Source organism: Natrix helvetica (assembly GCF_964273705.1).
Source record: "Natrix helvetica genome assembly, chromosome: Z".
Lineage (NCBI taxonomy): Eukaryota > Metazoa > Chordata > Lepidosauria > Squamata > Natricidae > Natrix > Natrix helvetica.
The window spans coordinates 21,054,667-21,079,143 of NC_138554.1; the positions used below are offsets into that span (position 1 = coordinate 21,054,667).

General features: G+C 43.0%; 1 protein-coding gene across 1 annotated transcript; it reads left to right on the forward strand.

Annotated features, from left to right (window-relative positions):
- The first annotated feature begins 11,909 nt into the window (after nt 1-11,909).
- Nucleotides 11,910-17,837, forward strand: ZG16 (zymogen granule protein 16). Its single transcript, XM_081933650.1, has 4 exons — nt 11,910-11,999; nt 13,342-13,397; nt 13,483-13,615; nt 17,177-17,837. Coding segments are annotated over exons 1-4 (549 nt in total). The 5' UTR covers nt 11,910-11,997; the 3' UTR covers nt 17,535-17,837.
- Nucleotides 17,838-24,477: the final 6,640 nt, after the last annotated feature.

Below are 24,477 nucleotides of genomic sequence, written 5' to 3' on the forward strand. Positions count from 1 at the left end.
TAATTGGGGGGGGGGGATGTTTTATATTAGTCTTTGGGCTAGGTGCAAACTTTAAATAAATGTTTTACAAACAAACAAAATCCACCTGGCCTGTCAAGGAAGGAAAGAGGAAGAAAGAGAAGGGAGGAAAAGGGGACACAGGAAAGGGAGAAATGCTTTTAAGGAGAGGAAAGAAGAGCAGGGAGTGTGTTTTTGTTTTATTGTTTGTTTGTTTATTGTTTTGCACCGCTTTTGTTCGTGGCAGAGATCTTGCTTTGAAGTGTGGGGGGGAGAGGTAGGCTAAAACCCACAGGTCTTAAAAGTTGACAGGTTTGAGAAATGTGGATCTATTTAATGTTTTTCTTTGGTTTGTGTCAATAACCGCAGCACAGAACAAAGGAACAGAATAAATTTGCCAGATGTAAATACTAGGCTTGGATTTAAACTACAGTTTGATGAACAAGTCTCAGCACCTCGCTACAGGTAGTCCTCAACTTACAATATTTTGTTTAGTGACCATTTGAAGTTAAAATAGCACTGAAAAAGGTGACTTAAAACCAGTCCTCACACTTAACGACAGTTGCAGCAACCTCACTGGTCTCAAAATTCAGGCACTTGGCAACTGGTATGAATTTAAATGGCTGCAGAGCCCCACAGTCATATATTCACCATTTGCAACTTTGCCAGCCACTTGTGAGAAGCAGAGTCAATAGGGGAGGCAGGTACACTTAACGACTGCAGGATTCATTAAGGAATGGATGATTTGCTTAACAATCTTGTCAAAAGAACTGCCTTCCTTAGCAATTGAAGTTTTCGTCCTGTAGGACGTTAGCACCCACCCCTCTCCTAGAAAAATGAAATATTCTAGGAAATATTAAAAAGGGAGAATATTATATTTCCCTGTATGAGAAATGGAAAAGCATGTTTTTTTTAGACAGCAGCAACTCACTCTTAATAGTCCCCACACCCTCCCCAATAGCCCAGAGCAGATGTCAGCACTTAAGAGATAGCTAGATCATAGACCAATACCCTCACCCAAGATCCAACAAAGGTAGGATTAACCCTCTACCCATCTAGCAACAGAATTCACCACATGGCACCTGGGGAGATTATATCACCCACCAAGGCTCAACCAAACTTGGGACTCAAAACACAACCTACGAAGTTACCCCCCATGGGAGTCTGACATAAACCGCTCCAAACTCGATTGCAGAACATATGACTTCAGCAACAAAGTGGTCAATCCCTGGAATGCACTACCCGACTGTTCTTACATCCTTAAACCCCTGTAACTTCAACCTCAAGCTGTCTAGCGTGGATCTCACCCCTTTCCTAAGAGGTCCGTAAAGTGGGCATGCATAAGTGCACCAGCATGCCTACCATCCCAGTCCTAGTGTCCCCATTTATTCATACCCATTTCCTGTGTTCATGTCCATGTTTATATTTATACCTGTTCTCTTGTCTATGTCTGACAAACTAAATAAATAAGTAAGTAAGCTCAAATTTGAAAGCCCAGAGAGGGCATAAAACTGAGGCACTCCCAGCATCTCTTCCCTTTTTTCTTCGATCCTCAAGGCATGGGATCCTGTTCATCAATAAACCTTCTTTCCAAGCAGCTTCCATGAATCCGGTGTCTTTTTCCCCACTTGGAAATGAACCCAGATGGATGTTTCCCAACATGGTCTATAAATCAAGGATTACCAGTTGTTCAGAAAGTTAAGCAATAGGGATTGTCCGTCAGTGGTTACCAATGTGTTCCCAGATACTGCTCTTTATGGATGTTCAGTCTTGTAAAACTTGTCCCCTTCAACAACAACAAAAAACCTCCCAGACCCACCCTTTTCCTTATGTGTAATTTCTATTTGCAAGGTTTAAAAAAGAACAGCTGTATTTCTCAATGTTCGTCTGTACAGGTTACAATAGTGGCCAACCATTCTTCTCTGCAAACTTCTTCACCCTCACAAAAATTCAGTTATATAGCAAGACTGTATCTCATCCTGAGCCCACTCATTTGCCTGGCTTAAATGATCTTAAATTGTTTTATTTTAAAGTCACGGGTTTTGTTTTGTTTTTCACTTAGAGCAGGGTTTCCCAACCTTGGCAACTTTGTGATGTGTGGACTTCCAATTCCCAGGATTCCCTAGCTAGGATGCATCTTGGCAAGGTTGCAAAGCCCTGTCTGAAAGAGCCGGTTTGGTAGTGGTTAAGGCAGACTTCTCCAGGCAATTTGCCAGGCATCAGTGCTGGTTTTAAAGCATCAATCAATCAATCAATGTTTCTCCCTTAAGTCATTTTAGGACATGGAAAATTTTCCCTGTTCTTTCATTGCAATATGATGATTTGCAGAGGGTGGGAAAAGCACCTTCTTTCTGAAAGAGTTGGACACAGCTGTGGGTTGCTTCTATGCCCAGGAAAAACTAGATTTTTGAAAAAGCTTGATATCAAACCAAGCTGACTTGCGTTGGATGGTTAAGTGAGAGAAAGGTGGTAGTGCCAGGTTTGGAGAGAGCCAGCTGTCCCACTTTATTATGCAAGAACCTCAGCTATTTGGTAAGGTTTTCAGGCTTTATGGGAGCTTCCATCTCTTTTTTTTCCAGGTCTTTTTTTTGACTGACAGGTTTAGCCTCCTGTTAGATGGCTCAGGACAGGCACTGTGATCATCTGTCAAAACTCATCGCTTGCCCAAGCTCTGCTCCTGCCCTGCCTCCCTTTCATTATTCTATTGGCAGATGGTGGGCAGTGCCTGGTGGCATTGATTGATTGAATATGTGCCATCCAGTCATTGTCAATGCTTAGCGACTTTACATGGATGGATTTTCTCCCTGATTTTTCCACAAACAAAAGAAGAGCAAACCAAAACAGAGGCTATACAGTACAGGTAGTCCTCGACTTGCAACAGTTCATTTAGTGACTGTTCAAAGTCACAACAGCACTAAAAAAAATGAGTTAGGACCGTTTTTCAACTCAGGAGCCTTGCAGTATCCACATAGCCCTGGATCAAAATTCAGACGCTTGGCAATTGACTTGTATATTATGATGATTTCATGTGAATTTGTGACCTTCTGACAAGCAATGGGGAAACCAGATTTATTTAAACAACCATGTTACTAACCTAACAGCAACAGTGATCCACTTAAACAACTGTGGCACGAAAGATTGCAAAATGGGGCAGAATTCACAAATGTTTCACTTGGTAACAATTTTGGGCTCAATTGTGGTCGTAAGTCAAGGACTACCTGTATAGGTAGTCTTCAACTTACAACCATTCACTTAGTAATCGTTCAAAGTTACAGTGGCACTAAAAACCTGAGTATCGCCAGAGGTGAAATGCTTTGAAATCTGCTACTGGTTCGCTTTGCTACCGGTTCGCTTCGCACCCATATGCACCACAGGGTCTACCGCACAGCACTGAAAAAGGACGATTAAGAAGCCTTTTCTGAGTCTGCAAAGGTAAGTAGAACGGGGGGGTGGGGGGCAGCTGTGCCGCGCAATTTATATTTGGTAGAAAGCAAGATTTCCTGCTTTCTAGCAAATATAAATCGTGCAACACAGCTGATTGTCGCACAGCTGATCGTTGTAACTGGTAGTAAAATAAATGCTACCAGTTCGGGGGAACGGTAGTTCTGACAACCAGCTGTGCGACAATATCACACAGCTGATTGTTGTAACTACCAGTTCGCCAGAACCGGTAACATTTCACCCCTGAGTTAAACCCAATCCGCATACTTACAACCGTATCACTTTCCCCCCAGTCACATTTGGAAACTGGCATTATTTATGATAGCTGTAGAATCCTAGGATGATGTGATTGGCATTTGCAACTTTCCCAGCCAGGTTTCAACAATAAAGTTAATAGGGAAGCTGAAGTCACTTAAACAATAGCATGCTTTGTTTAACCACTGTGATGATTTGTTTAATGACTGCAGGGAAAAAGTCAAGAAACTAATTTAATTGCTATCTTACTTAGAAACAATAGTTCCAGCTCCACTTGTGGTCAAGAACAACCTGTAGATCAAAGGTAGGGACTGGGGATTAAAAAATAGCAAATGTTATGACCGAATAGTTTTCTGCCAATTCAAGCACAGGAAGTTAACTGAGGAGTGGGATAAAGGAAGGGAGTCCCTGCGGATTTTACTCCGCTAGTCGTTGCCAACTGTAGGGGGTGGTGCTGATCTCTGTTTCAAGGCAATGCTGTCCAAAAACCATTTCTCTGCTCACATGGCCAGCATGATGGAGCATTATTATCTTCCCACCAAAGTGGTACCTACAGCATTTATATACTCACATTTCCATGCTTTCGAACTGCTAGGTTGGCAGAGCTGCACAAGGACAAGAGCTCACCCCATCAGGTGACACGAGGGTCTCAAACCTGGACTCCCAGCTCTCCACTCCACAAGCCCAGCGTCGTAATCACTGAGCCACCACATTGGCCTAAAATGGGGAAAGCGCCCTGATTTCTATAGACTGAGTAGGCTATTCTGACCCCACCAGTGTTATTCAGAGTAAGGTATACAGGTAGCCCTCAACTTACAACAGTTCATTTAGTGACCGTTCAAAGTTAGAACGGCACTGAACAAAGTGACTTATGACTACTTTGTGCACAGAAATGGGTCACATCTACCCCCACAATGGATGAATGGCTACAAAAACTGATGGAGTTAGCAAAAACTTTCCTCAATTTCGTCAAGCATGTTGTTTGGTTACAGGTTTTTGTGCATCAATTTTTAAAATTGACTGTTCTGATGAAAGAAAAAAATACAAGTACTTTTATTTCTACCTGGAAACCTCTTCTGGACTTTTTGCTTGAGGTGGTAAAAAATGAAACTTTGATTTTGGGTTCTACCGATTACATACTGTGTTTCCCCGAAAATAAGACATGCCCTGCTAATAAGCCCAATCGGGCTTTTCAGAGCATGCGCCATAATAAGCCCTCCCCTGAAAATAAGCCCGCCCCAAATATTTAAGCGCATGCGCAACTAGTCCCCGCCATTAACACTGTACCACCTACCGGTACAGCTTCTGGGGCAAAAAGAGGGCTCGCCGCAAAAACAGCGGCAGGCCAGCAATGTGATCACCCCCTCCTGCCTGTTCCTTCTCGTGTAAAAAAACACCGCCCACCCCAATGGCAAAGGCAGCCTACCTGGTTCCCTTCCTCGCGTTCCTCGCCATTGTGCTCAGGGAAGCGGCTGGTGAAAAAAAAACTTCTCACGAGTTCCATCAAACATCTTGAAATCGCGAGATGGGTTTTTTTTTTTTTACCAGGGGCTTCCCTGAATACAATGTCGAGGAATGCAACAAAGCTCGAAAGGTAAGACGCACCCCCTCCTGCCTGTTCCTTCTCGTGCAAAAAAACACCGCCCACCCCAATGGTAAAGGCAGCCTGCCTGGTTCCTTTCCCCGCCGTCCCTTTAACGAGGGGCGGCAGGTGGGGGGTGGAGAAGTGAGGCATGCCTCCTACCTTTCCAGCTCCGTCGCGTTCCTCGCCCTTTTGCCCATTGAATCCCCTTGTAAAAAAAGCCTCATGAGTTCAACTCGTGAGATTTTTTTTACAAGGGATTCAATGGGCGAAAGGGCGAGGAACGCAACAGAGCTGGAAAGGTAGGAGGCGTGCCTCGCTTCTCCCCCACCCACGCACCTGCCGCCCCTCGTTAAAGGGACGGCGGGGAAAGGAACCAGGCAGGCTGCCTTTACCATTCGGGCAAGTTGTTTGATTGAACTTGCGAGAAGTTCTTTTTTTTTACCAGACACTTCCCTGAGCACAATGGCGAGGAGCGCGACGGAGCTGGAAAGGTAAAAGGCGCGCCTTGCTTCTCACCTGCCCCAGAAATAATAAGCCCTCCCCTATAATAAGCCCAAGGCCATATTTCGTGGGGCAAAAGAAAATAAGACCCTGTCTTATTTTCGGGGAAACACGGTAGATTTCTGGTTATAGAAATGACTGATTTATATTATTATGTAAAATGGAAAAGTTGAGGTTTGATGCTAATGCCTTATTTTACTGCACCAAATGGAATCGGAAGTCAGTGCCTTTTCCCCCCTTGGCTTTCCCCCACTATTGACTTCCCTTTTCTCTCTCCCAATTTCCCTATTATTTACTTTTGCATTCTCTTTGTATGCCAAATTATAAACTAATAAAATTTTAATTAAAAAAAAAACTTAGGATGGTTGCAGTGTCCTGGGGTTATGTGATCCTCTTTTGCAACTTTCTGATCAGCAGAGTCAGGGAGGAAGCCAGATTCACTTAACAACTGGGTTACTAACTTAACAACTGCAGTGATTCGCTTAACAACACTGCAGTGGTGGGATCCTGCCAGTTTAACAACGGTTTGGTAATCGTGCATTTCGCTGCGCATGCGGGCACAGTTTTACCAAAATTTACCTTCCACGTTACTTCTTGGGGAGTAATACAGTTGAGACGTGGCAATCCGCTCTGCCGCGCTAATCAGCTGAGAAGATAAAGGTAAGTAAAGCGCAAAGGGAGGGAGGGAGGCCAACCTGATCGTCGGAGCTACGGGTTCGCCCGAACAGATCCGAACCGGCTGAATCCCACTCCTGCAACTGTGGCAAGAAAGGTCATAAAATGGCGCAAAGCTCACTTAACAAATGTTTATCTTAACAACAGAAATGTTGGGGTCAATTGTGGTCGTAAGTCGAGGACTATACCTGTATAACCCACAACTTTATTATTGTCTCTGATGAGAAATGGTGTAGCCTGTTTTGTCATAGCAGGCATTAACAGTTCATTTTGCTAAAATGAGAAAAACCACCTTCTGTTTTATTGAGCTCACCAGGGTTTAAATTTTGTAGTGAATATTTACATGAAATCCATCTCTTACTTTATCTTCCATCTTCATCAATTCTGTTTATACATCTCCATAAAGGAGGAAATCCATCATTAAAGAAAGACAAGGGAGGGCGCTGATTTGCATTAACTTTGCATATATTCATCTATATGCGTCATTGCAAATGTAGAGGTATAAATCATATCGAAATGTGGTACAGGCTGAACTATAGCTTATATTAAAAGCAGCATTTTGACGTGGTACATATGGAGGACTCCAGTGTGCCATTTGGTCTAATTTGTTTGGGGTAGTTTTCAAATCTTTGAATCCTGAAGACATAAACAAGATGCATAATAGTTATAAAGTCTACCACGTGTTTTCTTAACATCTGCAAATCCTCTTCTATTTGAGTTAAGCAGAAGAAATTGACTTAGTCATTTGGGAGAGAAACCAAACAGTCTTTTGCACGGTGGAAGGATGCTGCTGGCTTTAAAGAAGACAATTCAGCTAGTCCTTGACTTACAACCATTTGTTTAGTGACCACTCAAAGTCACAACAGCACTGAAAAAGTGACTTAACAATCCTCACCTGACCACTGCAGTGTCCCCATGGTCTCTTGATCAAAATTTGGGCCCTCGATCATTTACAGCCATTGTGCATCCCAGATAGTATGATCAACATTTCCAACCTTCCCAGCCAGCTTCTGACGAGCAAAGTCAACGGGGGAATTCACAAATTCACTTACAGCCATGTGATTCACATAACAATTGCAGTGCTTTATTTAGCAATCATGGTAGAAAAGTTCATAAAATCGGATATGAGTCATACAACCACCTCCTTCCCTAGCAGTGGAAATTCTGGTCCCAATTGTCATAAGTTATGGACTATCTGCAGTCCACCCATTTCTAAAGAAACTTTCCTGGCTCAGGATCCATCCCCCGTCGTTTGAGCAAAGTGCTTGAGCCCAGATGTTTTTTGTATAGCCCCAGATGTTTTTCGTGGGCATTTAAAAGCCAACTAGAATTGAGTTGGGGACTGAATTAACCAGGGTGGCCCTGCTTGTAAATCCTCTGTAGAGAGCATTGACTCAGCTGATCCTGTTTGATCCCTCAGCTGCCTTTGACGAGATCAATAGCACTATTCTCCTGAATGAATTCCATGGTTTAAGCAGGGGCTAGCGGCCCACGGGCCCGATGCGTTACACGTACCACGCCTACCCCAGTTCTGTGAAGGGAAAAAATGTCGTGATACATCACGTGATGCAGTCGTGGGATTCAAAATATTTTACTACTAGTTCTGGGGCGGGGCTTTGTGGGCATGGCAGGGGAAGGTTACTGCAAAAACTCCATTCCCTCCCCACCTCACTAACCTGATTTCCAGCTCCTGTTCTGGGCAATAAAAGAAGATCAGCTGGGAGGATAGGAGGCAGCAGGGGCGGGGCCAGCCTATTTGCCAGTTCTCCTAACTACTCAAAATGTCCACTACCGGTTCTCCAGAACCTGTCAGAACTGGCTGAATACCTCCTCTGACGTGATGACAACATGACACCGCTAGTTTGATACCTATGATTTAGAGGCTGGGCACTTAAGGTTATGTTCAAAGAGTATCACTGAGTAATCATTCCTCTTCTGTGTGAATGACAGCTATGCTACCAGGAGTCACAAGTTATTAGTTTTGATCCAAAAGCTATTTAGCATCTTTATGAAGCTACCGAGGCAGTCTTCAGATGCTTTGAATCCATCCAGTATCATTGCACTGATGACACCCAGTTTTGCTTTTCAGTAAATATCTAATTTAGGAAAAGTTCTACAAAGTGGTCTTCATCTTGCAGCCATTTGTTTAGTGAGCTAAGTTGCATCAGCATTGGAGGGGATGACTTATGAGTTGTCCTTACACTAATGACCGTCACAGCATCTCCACAGTCACCTGATCAAAATTGGGGCACTGGGCAATTGGCATGTAGTCACAACGGTTTCAGCATTCCCAGGTGGTGTGATTGCCACTTGCAACCTTCCCAGAGGTCTTCTGAAAAGCAAAGGAATGAAGAAGCCAGACTCCGGCTTAATGACCACATGGTTCACTTAACAACTGCAGCAATTTGCTTAATAACTGTGGGGAAAAAAAGTTCATAAAATCAGGGGCAACTCATCTAAAGACCGCTTTGCTTAGCAGTGGAAATTCTGGTCCCATTTGTGGTTGTAAGTTGAGGACTGCTTGTATGTTTTGAACTACAGATAGTCCTTGACTTATGACCACAATTGAGCCCCAAATTTATGTCGTTAAGTGAGGAATTTGTCAAATGAGTTCGTCCCATTTTACAACTTTTTTTGTCGTAAACTTTTGGAGCCACATTTGTTAAGTGAATCACTGCAGTTTTTAAATTAGTACCGCGGTGGTTAAGTGAATCTGGTTTTCTCCATTGACTTTGCTTGTCAGTAGGTCGCAAAAGGGGATCACATGACTCCAGGACACTGCAGCCATCTTAATTGTGAGTCAGTTGTCAAGCACCCGAATGTAAATCACATGACCATGGGGATGCTGCAATGGTCATAAGTGTGAAAAATGGTCATGAGTCACCTTTTTCAGTGCCATTGTAACTTTGAACAGTCACTAAATGAACTGTTGTAAGTCAAGGACTACCAGCAACTGTGGTAAGTATTGTTGAGCAGCAATTAACAGGGCAAAAGAAGCACATGTGTTGGCCATTTTGTAAGCAATGTATTTTGTCATCTTTTGGGGGTATCCCACTAATACCACTACTGGTAAAACAAAGACCAGATGAATGGATAGTTCCCAGGTACAAAAATTGGGAGCAGGAGTTCCAACTGTTCAAATGGGGTTTTCCTCTTTCAAAAACCACAAATCCTTGAACTGAAGAAGGTCACAATGTCATCCGTGTCATTGGAGGCCAGGAGCACCTCTTATCATCATCAGCTGGCATGTCAGCTGTGACTTTTCCTGGACATAATCTGTTCATGAGTTGGTCACCTCATATTCAGAGTACTCTGTGATGTATTTATTCGGCGGGGGGGCAGAATGCTGTGCACAGGTCTTTCGGGGTGTGTATGTGCACGGACTGTCCCTTAACTTCCAAACTAGATTCAAACGTTTGCATATTTGAGAAGATAGGCTGCCTACAAAACAGCCAACACCTGTCCTTTAAAACCTCTCCCTAGCCAGCAGAGCAGGGGTGGTTTTCACTTACCTTCCCTACTGGTTCGCAAAGGTGTGTGCATGCGCTCCTCGCCTTCCACGCATCACTTTGCTCAAAAAACATCCCTAAATAGGATGAAATAGATCCAGGGCGGTTGGGCGGGATTTCCGCTACCGGTTTGGGTGAATCAGTCCAAGCTGGTAGAATACCACCTCTGCAGGATAGCCATTGTTGGCTATAAAATCTGAACAGAGAGGGGCAGCTGAATTTTGTGTGTGTGTATGTGTATGTTTATGTGGTGTGTGTGTGTGTGTGTGTGTGAGAGAGAGAGAGAGAGAGAGAGAGAGGGCAGGAGTGTTTGTGAGAGAGAGTGGGGAGGGGGACAGAGAGAGAGGGAAGGAAGGAGGTGTGTTGGTCTGTGGCAGTAAAATAACCTGAAGCAGATAGAAAAAGATAGTTTCCAGCAGTAGGACTCATAAGGAATACTAGTTGGAGGAATAAAGGTATAGTAGAAATAGGAAAAAGTAGAAGAGAGACCAGTGAGCACTAGTCTTTGTGTATCTATTGGCTAGGACCTGATGTTTTGGAGCCCGCTAACTTGGGAATGCTTAAAAGAACCCATGACAAAGTAGTGGTATAAGTGGGATATCCCAAAAAGATATGACAGGACAGTCTACCAACAAAATGGCCAGTACCTGAGCTGCGTTTGCCCTGTCCCTTGACAGCATCTGACATACAAAAGGATCAAGACCAATCTGACATTGCCTTCACTACTAAAGATTGGAAAATTGCTACATTGGGGGTGGGGTGTATCTGACCTCATGCGTGTAGGGAGGCCTTGGGGGGGATTTGGCTTCATGTGTGTAGATTGGTAGATCGCAATCTTTGTATGGAGACTTTCTGTGGAGGTGCTTGTTCTCTGCAGCTGTGGTTCTTAACCTTAGCGACTTTTAAGATAGGTGGACTTCAAGTTCTAGAATTCCTCAGACAGCGATGAATTCTGGGAGCTGGTCCATCTATCTTAAAAGTTGCTAAGTTTGCAAAATGCTGCTTTCTCGGGTAATCTATGGGTCCTCTCAGTTTATTAATAACGGGCAATTTCAAAACATTGCTTCCTTCTGTAGGAAGTTAAAATTCACACACACACACACACACCCTTGTAGAAAAATGAAATATCCTGGGAAATATTGAAAAGGCAGAATATTATATTTACCTGGATAAGAAATGGAGAAACATGCTTTCAGGCAGGAAATAGATACACTCTTAATAGCCCCCACCTTTGTCAATGGGCCATTAAAAGGCCTGAGGCAGTCTATTCTATGTATTAAAAAAAATCCCCCCCTCATTCAGTGCCAGGGTGATAGGATTAAGGCACGATAGTATTAGCCCTTTACCCTTCTCACCTCAGGGCACCTGGGAAGAAGCAATGCTCAACCAAACTTGGATTCAAAACACAGACTAGAGAGTTGCCCCTGCATGGCCCCATGGCAGTCTGACAAGCAATCAGAATACAAGATCAAGATTAAAGACCAGAGAAGGCATAAATCCAGGGGTTTTCAGCATCTTGCTCTCTTTTTCTTCTTCACCCAACATCTGAAAGCATGTGATCCTCTTTTTCTGTTCAGGAGCTCAAGCCATGCGATCCTGTCCACCCTTAAACCATCTTTCCAAGCAGCCTCCATGTTTCCAGTGTGTTTTTCCCCACTGGGAACTGAACCCAGAAGGACATTTCTTCCAACACTTCAAACCAGTGAATAAGGGAAAATGCTTTCAAAGAAATACCATCTTTAACTAAGTTGGTCACAAGGACATGCTTATCCTAGAAGTCATGCAAGGCCAAGCTGGGACCGTCAGATCAGGCATCCAGGGAAGAGAGAGAGGGTGTTCCCTGGGTGACTTCCAGGAAAATGCCAACCCAGGAAATCTATAAGAAAATTATGATATTGACCCAGCAGGCCTGTTCCCAAGATAAGGTAATTCATATGGTGCCTTGGAAACAGTATAAAACCGTATGAAAGCTCCCTTAGGACACTTTGCAGGAGATAGCCACAGATCTCCAAGCCCGGGACTGTGTTGGCCACAATGTAAGTAAGAAATGGGACAACTCTTAGAAACTTAGATTGTCCCTAGTCTAAGTTTCTAAGAGTTGCGTCAGTGGTAGAGGGAGCTGGATGGTTTCTAAAGTTAATAAAATATTTAATAGGGGAGAAACTTCCTAAATCTTGAAAGTTATGCTGATACAGGTGCACCCATAAGCGGTCGTGCTTTTTACATCCCAATGGATTTGGAGTTCTTTCTAAGAACAGGCTTCTGGAAGGAGAAAATCAGTCTGGGATTTGTAGAGAGGATGTTAAAGTTGGATTTCAAGGCCCTGCCATTAAGCCCTGTTCCTCTGCAAAAATTGGGGCATGAGGAAATATTAAGGATTCTGGATCCAATTTTTAACCTTGAAGGTGTTGCAAGAAATACAACAAGCAGATTGGAAATATCGCTGCTACTACGGGAATAAGGGCAGTGTTATTATATAGCAATGGGATATACTGCTTCATAGTGCTTTTACCACCCTCTCTAAGCGGTTTACAGAGTCAGCCTATTGCCCCCCAACAATCTGGGTCCTCATTTTACCCACCTCGGAAAGATGGAAGGCTGAGTCAACTTTGAGCCGGTCAGAATCGAACTGCCAAACTGCAGCTAGCAGTCAGTTTAAGTAGCCTGCAGTACTGCGCTCTAACCACTCCGCCACCTCGGCTTTATATACAGGCCATCCTTGACTTACGACTACAATTGGGACCAGAATTTCCTTTACTAAGCAAGGCAGTTAAGTGAGTCACACCCAATTAATGTTTTGCCACAGTTAAATGAATCAATGAAGTTGTAAAGTGAAACCCATGGTCGTTAAGAAAATCTGGCTTCCCCCATTGACTTTCCTTGTCAGAAGCCGGCTGGGAAGGTTGCCAATGGTGATCATATGACCCCGAGATGCTGCATCTGTGATAAATACATGTCGGTTGCCCGAATTTTGATTACATGACCACGGGGATGCTGTGAGGGTTGTAAGTGCGAGGAATGGCTGTAAGCCACTTTTTGCAGTGCTGCTGTAACTTTGAACAATGGAGATACAGTGGTTGAAATCCAGTATTGCAAGCTAATTCTGCCCACTACCAGGAGTTTGATCCTGACCGGCTCAAAATTAACTCAGCCTTCCATCCTTCCCATGTCAGTAAAATGAGGACCCAGATTGTTGGGGGCCAATGTGCTGACTCTGTAAACCACTTACAGAGGGCTGTAAAAGCACTGTGAAGCAGTATATAAGTCTTGAGTGCTAGTGCTATGTGATGAACCACTAAATGAATGGTTGTAAGTTGAGGACTACCTGTAATAATAAAAATAATGTAATTCATTGATTTTATACACCTGTCTTTCTAGGAAGCATTGCTTCATCATCCTCTTCCTCCTGTCGTGTGGCAGCACCCTCCACGCAGGTAAATTCCAGGAAAGGAATTGGGTCTATTATTACCACTACTCTATCACAACTCAACCCTTTCTCCCTCCTCCATCTTATTTCAGAGCATGCTCGGACTTCCTCCTTTTCTGGGGAGTATGGGGGGACAGGTGGAGAACGCTTTTCTCATTCTGGGAACCAACTCGAGGGGCCCATAACTGCCATAAGGATCCGGGTTAGCAGTCGTTACATTGTGGGGTAAGTACATGAATGGCTGAGATGGCTGTGGGATTTCAGGATTTTGTAGGTCGAGGAAGGAAAATGTGCTTGGGTTGATGGAAATTAAAAGATCCTGGGTCAACACAACTTTGAGGGGTATAAATTCTGTCGCAACACAGTTTTGTGGGGAAGCATTTCAGATTGTTTCTTTTTTAAAAAAAAATTCTACAGCTGTCCCTCTCAGTGATTCTGGGTGACTTACAATTCCAGAATTAATAAAACAATAAAAGGCATTTTGCAATCCAAATATCCAACATAAATATAAACAGAAGCCTATTTCTGGACTTATTCCATTTTGACAGCACCCATCTCAATCAATGACTCTGGGTAGCTTACACTTCCAAAACTATAAAAATAATTAAAACAACCAGTCCATGAAATCTAAAGGGTAATGTATATGTTGAAGCTGAAGAAATGGGTCAAAGATGGCAGTAATGACCGTATGATCAGAGCCCCACCCCTTTTTATATGTGCTGCATACACAGCACATATAAAAAGAGGAAGAGTTTCAGTTACACTGTTGCGTGTAGGATGTGTGCACAAACAAATGTCAACATAAGGATATTTGTTCACTACAGTTCTTCTCTGTCCATATGCGTAGAAGAGAACAGGGGTAACTTTTTTTCCCTTCAGTTTTATTGTGACTCCGGTTTAGGTTTCAGAAATTTCCTGAATCAGTTGCATGGACAATTGTGAAAAATTGTGTTTACTAGAATTCTAATTTTTGGATGTCCATGTTAATAGCCCTGGAATCAGTCTTGTACACAGCAGAGTAGTGATTAAAACTTGATTATGGAAATATTGCCTGTCAATTACTTGACTTGATTATGTGCCATTACATGGGTGTGATTCGTGACGACATAAGTAGGTTTTCTTCATGATGTTCTGCCCCTAATCTATCGTTCAGGTCTTCCAACAATGGGCCCATCTCTGCTGTAATTGATTATTCTTTTCTTCTATTTCCTTCCACAGTTGCTTTACTGAAATCCATATTTTTTGCTTGTTGATCATTGGTTCTGAGAACTTGTTGCTGGACCTGAAACTGAATTACTCTGCTTGTTATCAAAGTCAACTTTGAAATGGGATACCCAGTCTTAGTTGTTTAAGAAAATCTATATGGCCACTCAACTCAGTCTGATTCCGAGGAGCTTGCAAAGATAAATGGCCAAAGTAAAAATAATAAAAAGAGATAGCCTCCTACCCCCACCCCCAGTGACCACAGTGAAATAAGACACTTGATGGGCTTTTTTCCCCACTTTGGGGTCCCTGGTCTGTTGGCAAAACCTATTGTAGCCTGCCAGCAACCAGCAGAGCTGGCAGCAGAGTCAGTCGGTGAGGAGGGTGGGGAGGAGCATGGGCCAATACTGTGATCTGAGCCTTTTTGATATTGCTTCTTCTTCCCTGTCGCCAGAGAGAGCCTCAGTGCCCCCCTCCTTCCCGTCTTGAGTCTTACTATCTTGTGTTTTACTGTCTCTTTCACTACTCCCACTCAATTCCTCCTCTGAGAGCGGAAAATTCTTTTTGATAAAGGCCTCCAGTAGCATGGGCCAATCCTGGAGGCCAGGGAAGACTCAGACAAGGGCTCTGTGTCAGAAGCAGAGACAGGGCTGAGGCCATCTGGCAGTGATCAGGAGCCTATGAAGCTAGACAGCAGTGAGGCAGAGCAACAGCTGGAGCCTGTTCCCAGTGTGCACATGCGCAGAGCTGCCAGAAGAAAAGAACTACTCAGAACTCAGATAGACTTGGGAGTAAAGTCACAGGTGGAAAGTGATTGTCCCCTACCATAGGAAATAAAAGAGGAGTGAAAGGGGAGTGGGCTTTTGCAGGAAACAATTCGTTCGGTCAGTTGTTAGATTCATTTCAAGAGTGTGAACATCTGTCTGTGAATCTTAGAGTCTCTGTGCCCAGTCTTTCATTGCACAGCACCTCATTTGTATAATATTTACATGGCAGCTTTCCAAGATAGATAAGATCTGTAGTCATAAATATTCCTTTGAAAGACTGTTTACCAGGTCTTCCTGAATGTGAATGAGAGGAATTCATATTTGTTTAATAAAAGGGGTTTTGTTGGGACCAAGATTCTGCTTCGTGCTTTTTGGGGAAGCCTAGATCAGAAGAAAACCTTGACTTCAGGGCCTGCTGAAAGAATGTTAAAACGTGAGTCAATCTTATCCCCTACAGGGATGAAGTTCCACATGAAAGGAGCCACATGGAAAAGGCTCTCCTTCTCGATCTTGCTAGAGGAATCTCCTTAGAAGAGGGCACCTATAGCAGCGGTTCTCAACCTGTGGGTCGCAACCCCTTTGGGGGTCGAACGACCCTTTCACAGGGGTCGCCTAAGACCATTGGAAAACACATATTTTCGATAGTCTTAGGAACCGAGACACCAATTTTATGGTTGGGGGTCACCACAACATGAGGAACTATATTAAAGTCTCGCGGCATTGGGAAGGTTGAGAACCTCTGACCTATAGCATTCCCTACTTCCCTGCTCTGGTGGGTTGGATCAGTGTGATTGGGAAAAGACAATCCTTCAAATAATGTGATCCCAAGCCATTATTATTATTCCCTATGTTAGATTTGATCCCGTGTCTTATCCCAAAGATACCTTAGTGAAGATGACTGTTTTTCAAGCTTGACAACTTGAAGATTCGTGGACTTCCAACTTCCAGAATTCTGGGGGTTGAGGTTCACTCATCTTCAAGTTGCCAAGCTTCACAAGCACTCATCTAGTCCTTTTGTGGTTTCATTTTGAACTGTTAGTAGCTGTTCTTCCAGTCCATGTTTTTTCACATGGCAGAGTAACTATAGGATTACTCAACCAGGCTTTGATGTACAGTGCCAGATGAAATGAAAAACCCGTGTGGTTTAGTATGAGAGCAAACACACTTTCAGAGAAAGGTTTCTAACAGTCCAGGGATAATTTCTACACTTGTTGGAAATAAACACTGTTCCCAATGTAGGTTTAGTCATCGTCAAGCCAGTTCGCTCTTTAATCAGTGTAGGTGTAATTAAGCCCAAACAAAAGCTCCATTGTGCAGTTGTCTTCACATTATTTGCAGAATTTTAAGAGGAGTCATTACAAAGGTAGCCTCAATTTTTAACCTCCCTGTTTTTCCTCATTGTTCATTTCCTCACTGTTCTTCTCAAAGAAAACTATTAAGGAAACTAAGGTGCCTTTTTATCGGTAATAATATGATTCTAATCTGGAAATTCATACTTCACAGATTGAAACTGGTCCAAGAGAACCAAGATCCCATTTCTGTGATGGCGAAACTATGGCACACAGAGCCCTCTCTGTGGGAATGCGAGCCATTATTCAGCTCAGCACCACGCAAATGTTTGCAGGCCTCCCGCTGGCCAGCTGATTTTTGGGTCTCTACCACACATGCAGGAGATGCATATGAATTTGTGGGGGTGGGTGGGTGGAGCATGGGGATTGCAGTGGAAACCCATCCACCACCACCCCCTGCGGGTGTGGACGATTTAGAATGCGAGGAGAAAAATGTTAGCCATCACTGTCCTATTTATTTATTCCAGCCTTCAGGTCCGTTATGGAAAGGAGTGGAGTAATTATGTTGGCGGCAATTCAGGAGATCTGGAGGAAATCTTCCTGTTCCCAAGGGAGTCCATCATCCAAGTATCTGGGAAATACAGATATTATGTTCGCAAACTGGTCTTTGTCACGGATGAGGGGCGCTACTTTTCTTTCGGCAACGACGATGGCACCAGTTTCAGTGGGGCCCCGCTCTTCCCAAACACCGTCCTGCGTTATATCAGTGGCCGTTCCAGTTCCCTCATTAACGCTGTTGGATTCCACTGGGATAAATATTCTAGCGGTTGCGGCGTTTGTAAAGAGGAGGTCCAGGAAGAAGAGAACAAAGAAAGAGTAGAGTAGAAGGCAGCAGAAAGCCTTTTCTGCTATCAGTGAGATCAGTGTAATAAATTCCTTCAGCATGTAAAGGGTACTTGTCTCCCCTGTCCTGTTGCCAATTATCTGTCTCTCTACGGATACATGCTAAACCAATAAACCATACTAAACCCAATCCAACTGGTTTCCCACCCTTCCTTAATCACGAAAAGAAAGGGAAAGAAAAGCTACCACAATCTGATCTGGCCTAGACTTTGGTTTGGAGCTGTTCTTCCCACTAAAGGACTAGCTGTGAAAACTGTGGCTAATAAAAAGCAAACTGGAAATAAAGAGCCATTGTTTTTCTTTACCGATTGTCCACCTTTGAAGGTTGGGACATCACTCCGCTGAAATAATGTAGGAATTTTTTACAACCTAGTTTTTCAACATTTAGGTAGGCATAGCATGCTCAATTCACATAGAGCAATGGTTAAATGCATCAGCTATGAGCTCCTACTCTTATCTCAACCATGGCCTTTCTGTTTGATCCTAAGCAAACTGCTATATAGCAATAGCTTTTAGACTTATATACCGCTTCATAGTGCTTTTACATCCCCTCTAAATGGTTCAGAGTCAGCCTATTGCCCCCAATAATCTGGGTCCTTATTAAATATTAAAGGTTGGGGGGGAAATGACATTGCCATAGGTCTACATTATAGGCCACCCAACCAAGCAGAAGAAGTAGATGAACTTTTTGCTAGTTGCTAACTAAGGTATGTAGGAAGCATGCCACAATAGTAATGGGGGATTTTAACTATCCTGACATCAACTGGGAAACAAACTCTGCACCAAGTGGAAGATCCAATAGGTTCCTAACGAACCTAGCAGACAACTTTGTTTCCCAAAAAGTAGAGAAGGGAACAAGGGGATCAGCCATATTAGACTTAATTCTCACTAACAGAGAGGAAATGATAGAAGGTGTTGAAGCCATAGGAACCCTGGGGGCAAGTGACCATGCAATATTGGAATTCAACATTATGCAAACACAAGTAATAGAACAAAGTCAAACTAGAGTCTTGGATTTTAAGAGAGTTAATTTCAATAAACTTAGAGAGATCTTGGGCAGAATTCCATGGATGAGAATCCTCAAGGGGAAAACAACTCAAGAAGCTTGGAAAATTTTGAAAAATGAGATTACAAAAGCTCAGTCTAGCACAATACCAATGAAGAAGAAAAATAACAGCTCCCAAAAGAAACCAGCATGGCTGCATACAGAACTCTCTGACAAATCGAAAGACAAAAAAAGTTAAGTATAAAAAGTGGAAAGAGGGGGATATAACTAAGGCAGAATATCAGCAAATAGCCCGAGCCTGTAAAGATGAAGTAAAGAAAGCTAAGGCTCACAATAAAGGAAGGCTTGCCACAAAAGTAAAAAATAACAAAAAAAGCTTCTTCCAACATGTTAAAAACAAGAAAAAGATTAAGGAAACAATTGGTCCATTGCTGGGAGAAAGTGGCAAGAAGGTGACAAGCAACAGGGATAAAGCAGAACTATTTAACTCATGTTTTGCATCTGTCTTTACACAAAAGGCTAAAACAGTCCAACCTATCAAAAACAGTACCACAAAAATCAGATTAGGAACACAAATTGAAATAGGGAAGAAAATGGTAAGTGAGCACCTGTCTACCCTAGATGAGTTCAAATCACCAGGACCGGACGGATTACACCCCAGGGTTCTTTTTTTTTAAAAAAAAAACAAAGTTTTATTGGTTTTTTTAGTATTTTGCAAAGGAAAAAGATAGGGGAAAGGTTACAAATTTTGGCAACTGCAATGTGCGGTAGGTGTGCCCCCCCTCCATACTCATAGTATACATTTACATATAATTCATTATTAAGTAGTAGCATATAGTCAGCATATAAATTCAATTGGTAATTTCGATCAGTTTATGTCAGGTGGGTTTTCTTACTCATTTTTGTGATCTGAGCTTTCTCAGTGTTGCCCCATCTCCCCCCGCCGGCAGTGCTCCAGCCCCTCCCGTGTCCTGTGTGTCTGGTGAAGGATCATCAGGTTTTTCTAGGAGTAGCTTATTTTTTTCCATAAAGGCCTGTGCCTCTATGGGTGTATTAATTCTAACTCTTGTCTCCTCCCAGAATATTAGTATACCTTCAGGCATCAACCATCTAAACCACACCCCCTCTGGTATAATTTATTTGCTAATTGCGAATAACTTTTTCTTTTTTCCCTCACTTTCTTGGGGATCTGTTTCAGGGTTCTGAAGGAACTGCAGATGAGATCTGAGAACCACTGAACTATATCTTTCAGAGATCCTGGAGCACCAGAGATCCTGCCAGAGGACTGGAAAAGAGCTGATGTGGTTCCCATTTTCAAAAAAAGAAAAAAAAATTGATCCAGGAAACTATAGGCCTATCAGCCTGACCTCAATACCAGGAAAGATTCTGGAAAAGATAATCAAGCAACGAATTAGCGAACACCTAGAAGTAAACAAAGAAATAGCCAAAAGCCAACATGGGTTTGTCAAAAACAGAACATGCCAGACTAATCTTATTGCTTCTTTGACAAAGTGACAAAATTAGTGGACCAGAGGAATGCCGTCGATATAATTTACTTGGACTTCAGTAAGGCATTTGATAAGGTAGATCATAACCTACTACTAGATAAAGTAGAAGAATGTGGGTTGGACAGCATCACCACCAGATGGATTCGTAACTGGCTGACCAACCGCACTCAACATGTAGTCCTCAATGGAACTGCATCTACATGGAGGGAAGTATGCAGTGGAGTACCCCAAGGCTCTGTTTTTGGCCCAGTACTCTTCAATGATTTGGATGATGGAATAAGTGGGGAACTCATCAAATTTGCAAATGACACCAAGCTGGCGGGAGTAGCCAACACTCCAGAAGATAGGCTTAAGATACAGAAGGATTTTGACAAACTTGAACATTTGGCACTATCTAATAAAATGAAATTCAATAATGAAAAGAGTAAGGTTCTACATTTAGGCAACACAAACGAAATGCATAGGTATAGTATAGATGATACCTTGCTCAACAGTAATAACTGTGAAAGGGATCTTGGAGTCCTAGTGGACAACCATTTAAATATAAGCCAGCAGTGTGCAGCAGCTGCGGCAAAAGCCAACACAGTTCTAGGCAACACTTCGGCTCTATGTATGGCTCCCTTGGCCTTCCTGATATAAATGAAAGGATAAAAACAATTCTGTTTTTCTAAAATTATTGAGAAGATGAATGAGTTTATGCACTGCATCCAAGCCTTGACTTACTTCAACCAAAAATTTTGACTAAGCAACAATGGCCGTGTTGACCCACAGGTAGTGCTTGACTTATGACTATGCCAACATTTGCATTGGTAAGCAGGGTGATTGTTAATTCACGTTCAATCTTATGATTCTTTTTGGACATGGTTGTTAAGTGAATCACATGGTTGTTAAGCAAATCCACCTTTCCCCATTGACTTTGCTTGTCAGTAGCCAGCTGAGAAAGTCACGGATTGTGATCACATGGTTCTGGAAGTATCATAAATTCCAGTTGCCAATTGCCCATGTTTTGATCATGTGTCAGGATGCTATGACAGTCGAAGGGTGAGGACCAATTGTAAGTCACTTTTTCACTGCTGCTGTAATTTCAAATGGTTACTAAATGAATAATTGTAAGTCGAGGTGTACCGTATTTTTTAGAATATAAGATGCACCTTCCCCCCCCCCCCCAAAGGATGAAAATCTGGGTGCTTCTTATGCACTGAATACAGCATTTTTGGCCTCCCTGAACCCTGCCCCCTTTGCAAAAATGGCTGTGCATAGCCTTTAGGAGACTTCCAGAGCGCCCTAGGGGACTGGGAAGGGCAAAGATGAGTGAAATATGTTTAAGAAGTAGCCTACACAAATGCCCAAGTAGCATTTTTCAAAGGACAAGTCAAGCATTATGAAGGAAGATGACCTTACAGAAGACAAATGTCTAGGCACTGCAGCAGCCCAGATCAAATGGCCAATTTAGGGCAGTGGCCAGCCAGTGGATAGGAGAGGACACATCTGCAGCAATCTCAGTAGGAACTGTTATCCGCAGCTGTGCATAGGCTTCAATGCATATTTATCCTGCCAAATGATTGATGGGTAAGTGTAGGTTGCAGGTGGTTGGAGAAGGGCCGATCCACACATCTGCCAAATCTCAACTACGCATTGTGTGAGATGCATGTCCTGCCTGCTCATTGGTTGACATCTTCTACATTTTGTGTGCTTTGTTGTTTGAGCATCCCCCTGCCAGAACGTTAACATTCACAGAAGTATAATTGCAACAGCTATATGCAATCATCCCCAAATAACTGACACACACTTTTCATAAAGTGCAGAAGTCGAAATCAAACCTAAGGCACCAGGCTAGGCTAGAGCCCAGGAGACAGTAAATTGTAGTGCCACCTCAGGCATAAAATCCGCTGGATGACTTTGGTCCAATCACCAGGAGACTGTGAATTCTAGTTCCAGATTAGGCAGATGGAAAGTAGTCAGATATCTGCTTTCCATTTTGCAGGGCTTGGAAATGTAAATTTTATGGGCCTCAGAGTTCCTTTAGTTTAAAGGTAAAGGTACCCCTCACACATATGAGCTAGTCGTTCACGACTCTAGGGGGCGGTGCTCATCTCTGTTTCAAAGTCGAAGAGCCAGTGCTGTCCAAAGACATCCCCGTGGTCATGTGGCCAGTATGACTAAATGGCAAAGGCGCCCAGAACTCTGTTACCTTCCCATCAAAGGTGGTTCCTATTTTTCTACTTGCATTTTTTACATGCTTTTGAACTGCTAGGTTGGCAGAAGCAGGGACAAGTAACAGGAGCTCACGCCGTTATGCGGTGCTAGGGATTCAAACCGCTGAACTGCCGACCTTCTGATCGACAAGCTCAGTGTCTTAGCCACTGAGCCACCGTGTCCCTACAGAGTTCCTTTAGGAAGAGCCAAATTTGTTGGCTTTCCTTGGATTTGTTTTTTAGGATGGGGTGAACAGCCAAAATGGAACAGATACTGAATATTAGTACCAGGGTTTATACCAGAGAAGGAGATTGTGAGTTCTAGTCCCACTTTGGGCATGAAACTCTGACTGGGTGACTTAGGGCCAGAGACTCTTTCTGAGCCCAACTCACCTCACAGGGTTGTTGTGGGAAAAATAGGAGAAGGAAGCTGTATTGGATATGTTCACTGCCTTGAGTTATTTATAAAAATAATGAAGCCAGGATTTAAATAAATAAGTAAAAACTTGGCAAACCCACCCACCCCAAACTTGTTATCACTTATATTATCTATGAAGAGTTGCACATGGTCAGCAGACCATGGAAAACACTTCTGTAACACAGGAACAATGGAAGTTACATTTAGGTCCCTTTAGTAGTTAGCTGAGAATGAGGTAAAAGCAACTGTGTGAGAAGTTTGGCCTTTAAAAATCGTTAGCAAAGCGTTTTTGGGTTACAGCCAGAAGGAAGAATGAGTTGAAGATTCATATGGAAACTCCTGTAAGGTTGCTAACAATGACTTGCATTACCAACTCCAAGCATCGTTTCTGTATATAGGAAGACCAAGTCAACTATTTAGAATCGGTAACATCAGTTGCTAGGCACCATTGGGTCATTTTCTGCAATAGTGAAGGCCTCTCAAGATTTTGGTATTCTTGTCTGAAATCACATGAGAAATTGAGAATGTGGAAATGACCTGCAATAAAGGCCATCTCGTGAGATGCTGACCACTTTCAAAGTAAATATTTTCAGTTTTTACTTTTTATCTCTAGTGGGCAGGTCCAGAATCACTTGGTGATAGTTGACCCATCATTGGTATGACATTGGGCCTTGTTGTGGAGCCCTAATTTCAATGTATGTTGGACTAAAATCAGATCTATATCTATAGATGGGAATGTTTGGTTGCACAAAATCAAACCAGAATATGTACATTCTTCCCTTCCTTTTTACCTTCATTTAAGTTAGTTTGTTTCAAACCAGGGTATCCAATGTCAGCAACCTTAAGACCAATGGGCTTCAATTCCCAGAAATCCCCAGCCAGCCATATTGGCTAGGGAATTCTGGGAATTGAAGTCCATTGGTCTTCAGATTGCCCACGATGGACACCCCTGGCCTGGACCATCACTTCATTTTCTATCAATTAACAGCCTTGGTTTTGTTTTTCTGCCTGAGCACCAAAGCATTTATTTCTATGCCTCCTTATCCCCAGAGACAGTGGTGGGATTCATTTTTTTTACTACGGATTATGTGGGTGTGTCTTGGTGGGTGTGGCAGGGGAAGGATACTGTAAAATCTCCATTCCATCCTCATTCCAGGGGAAGGATACTGTAAAATCTTCATTCCATCCTCATTCCAGGGGAAGGATACTGTAAAATCTTCATTCCATCTTCATTCCAAGGGAAGGATACTGTAAAATCTTCCCTCCATCCTCACTCCTGGGGAAGGATACTATAAAATCTCCATTCCATCCTCACACCAGGGGAAGGATACTGTAAAATCTTCCCTCCATCCTCATTCCAGGGGAAGAATACTGTAAAATCTTCCCTCCATCCTCATTCCAGGGGAAGGATACTGTAAAATCTTCATTCCACCCTCATTCCAAGGGAAGGATACTGTAAAATCTTCCCTCCATCCTCACTCCTGGGGAAGGCTACTGTAAAATCTCCATTCCATCCTCACACCAGGGGAAGGATACTGTAAAATCTTCCCTCCATCCTCATTCCAGGGGAAGAATACTGTAAAATCTTCCCTCCATCCTCATTCCAGGGGAAGGATACTGTAAAATCTTCATTCCACCCTCATTCCAAGGGAAGGATACTGTAAAATCTTCCCTCCATCCTCACTCCTGGGGAAGGATACTATAAAATCTCCATTCCATCCTCACACCAGGGGAAGGATACTGTAAAATCTTCCCTCCATCCTCATTCCAGGGGAAGAATACTGTAAAATCTTCCCTC

What these genes read in the sequence shown, in the direction of transcription:
- ZG16 (XM_081933650.1), top strand. An exon ending in TGGCAGCACCCTCCACGCAG is followed by an intron (nt 13,398 to 13,482) that starts GTAAATTCCAGG and finishes ATCTTATTTCAG; the next exon opens with AGCATGCTCGGACTTCCTCC. An exon ending in AGCAGTCGTTACATTGTGGG is followed by an intron (nt 13,616 to 17,176) that starts GTAAGTACATGA and finishes TATTTATTCCAG; the next exon opens with CCTTCAGGTCCGTTATGGAA.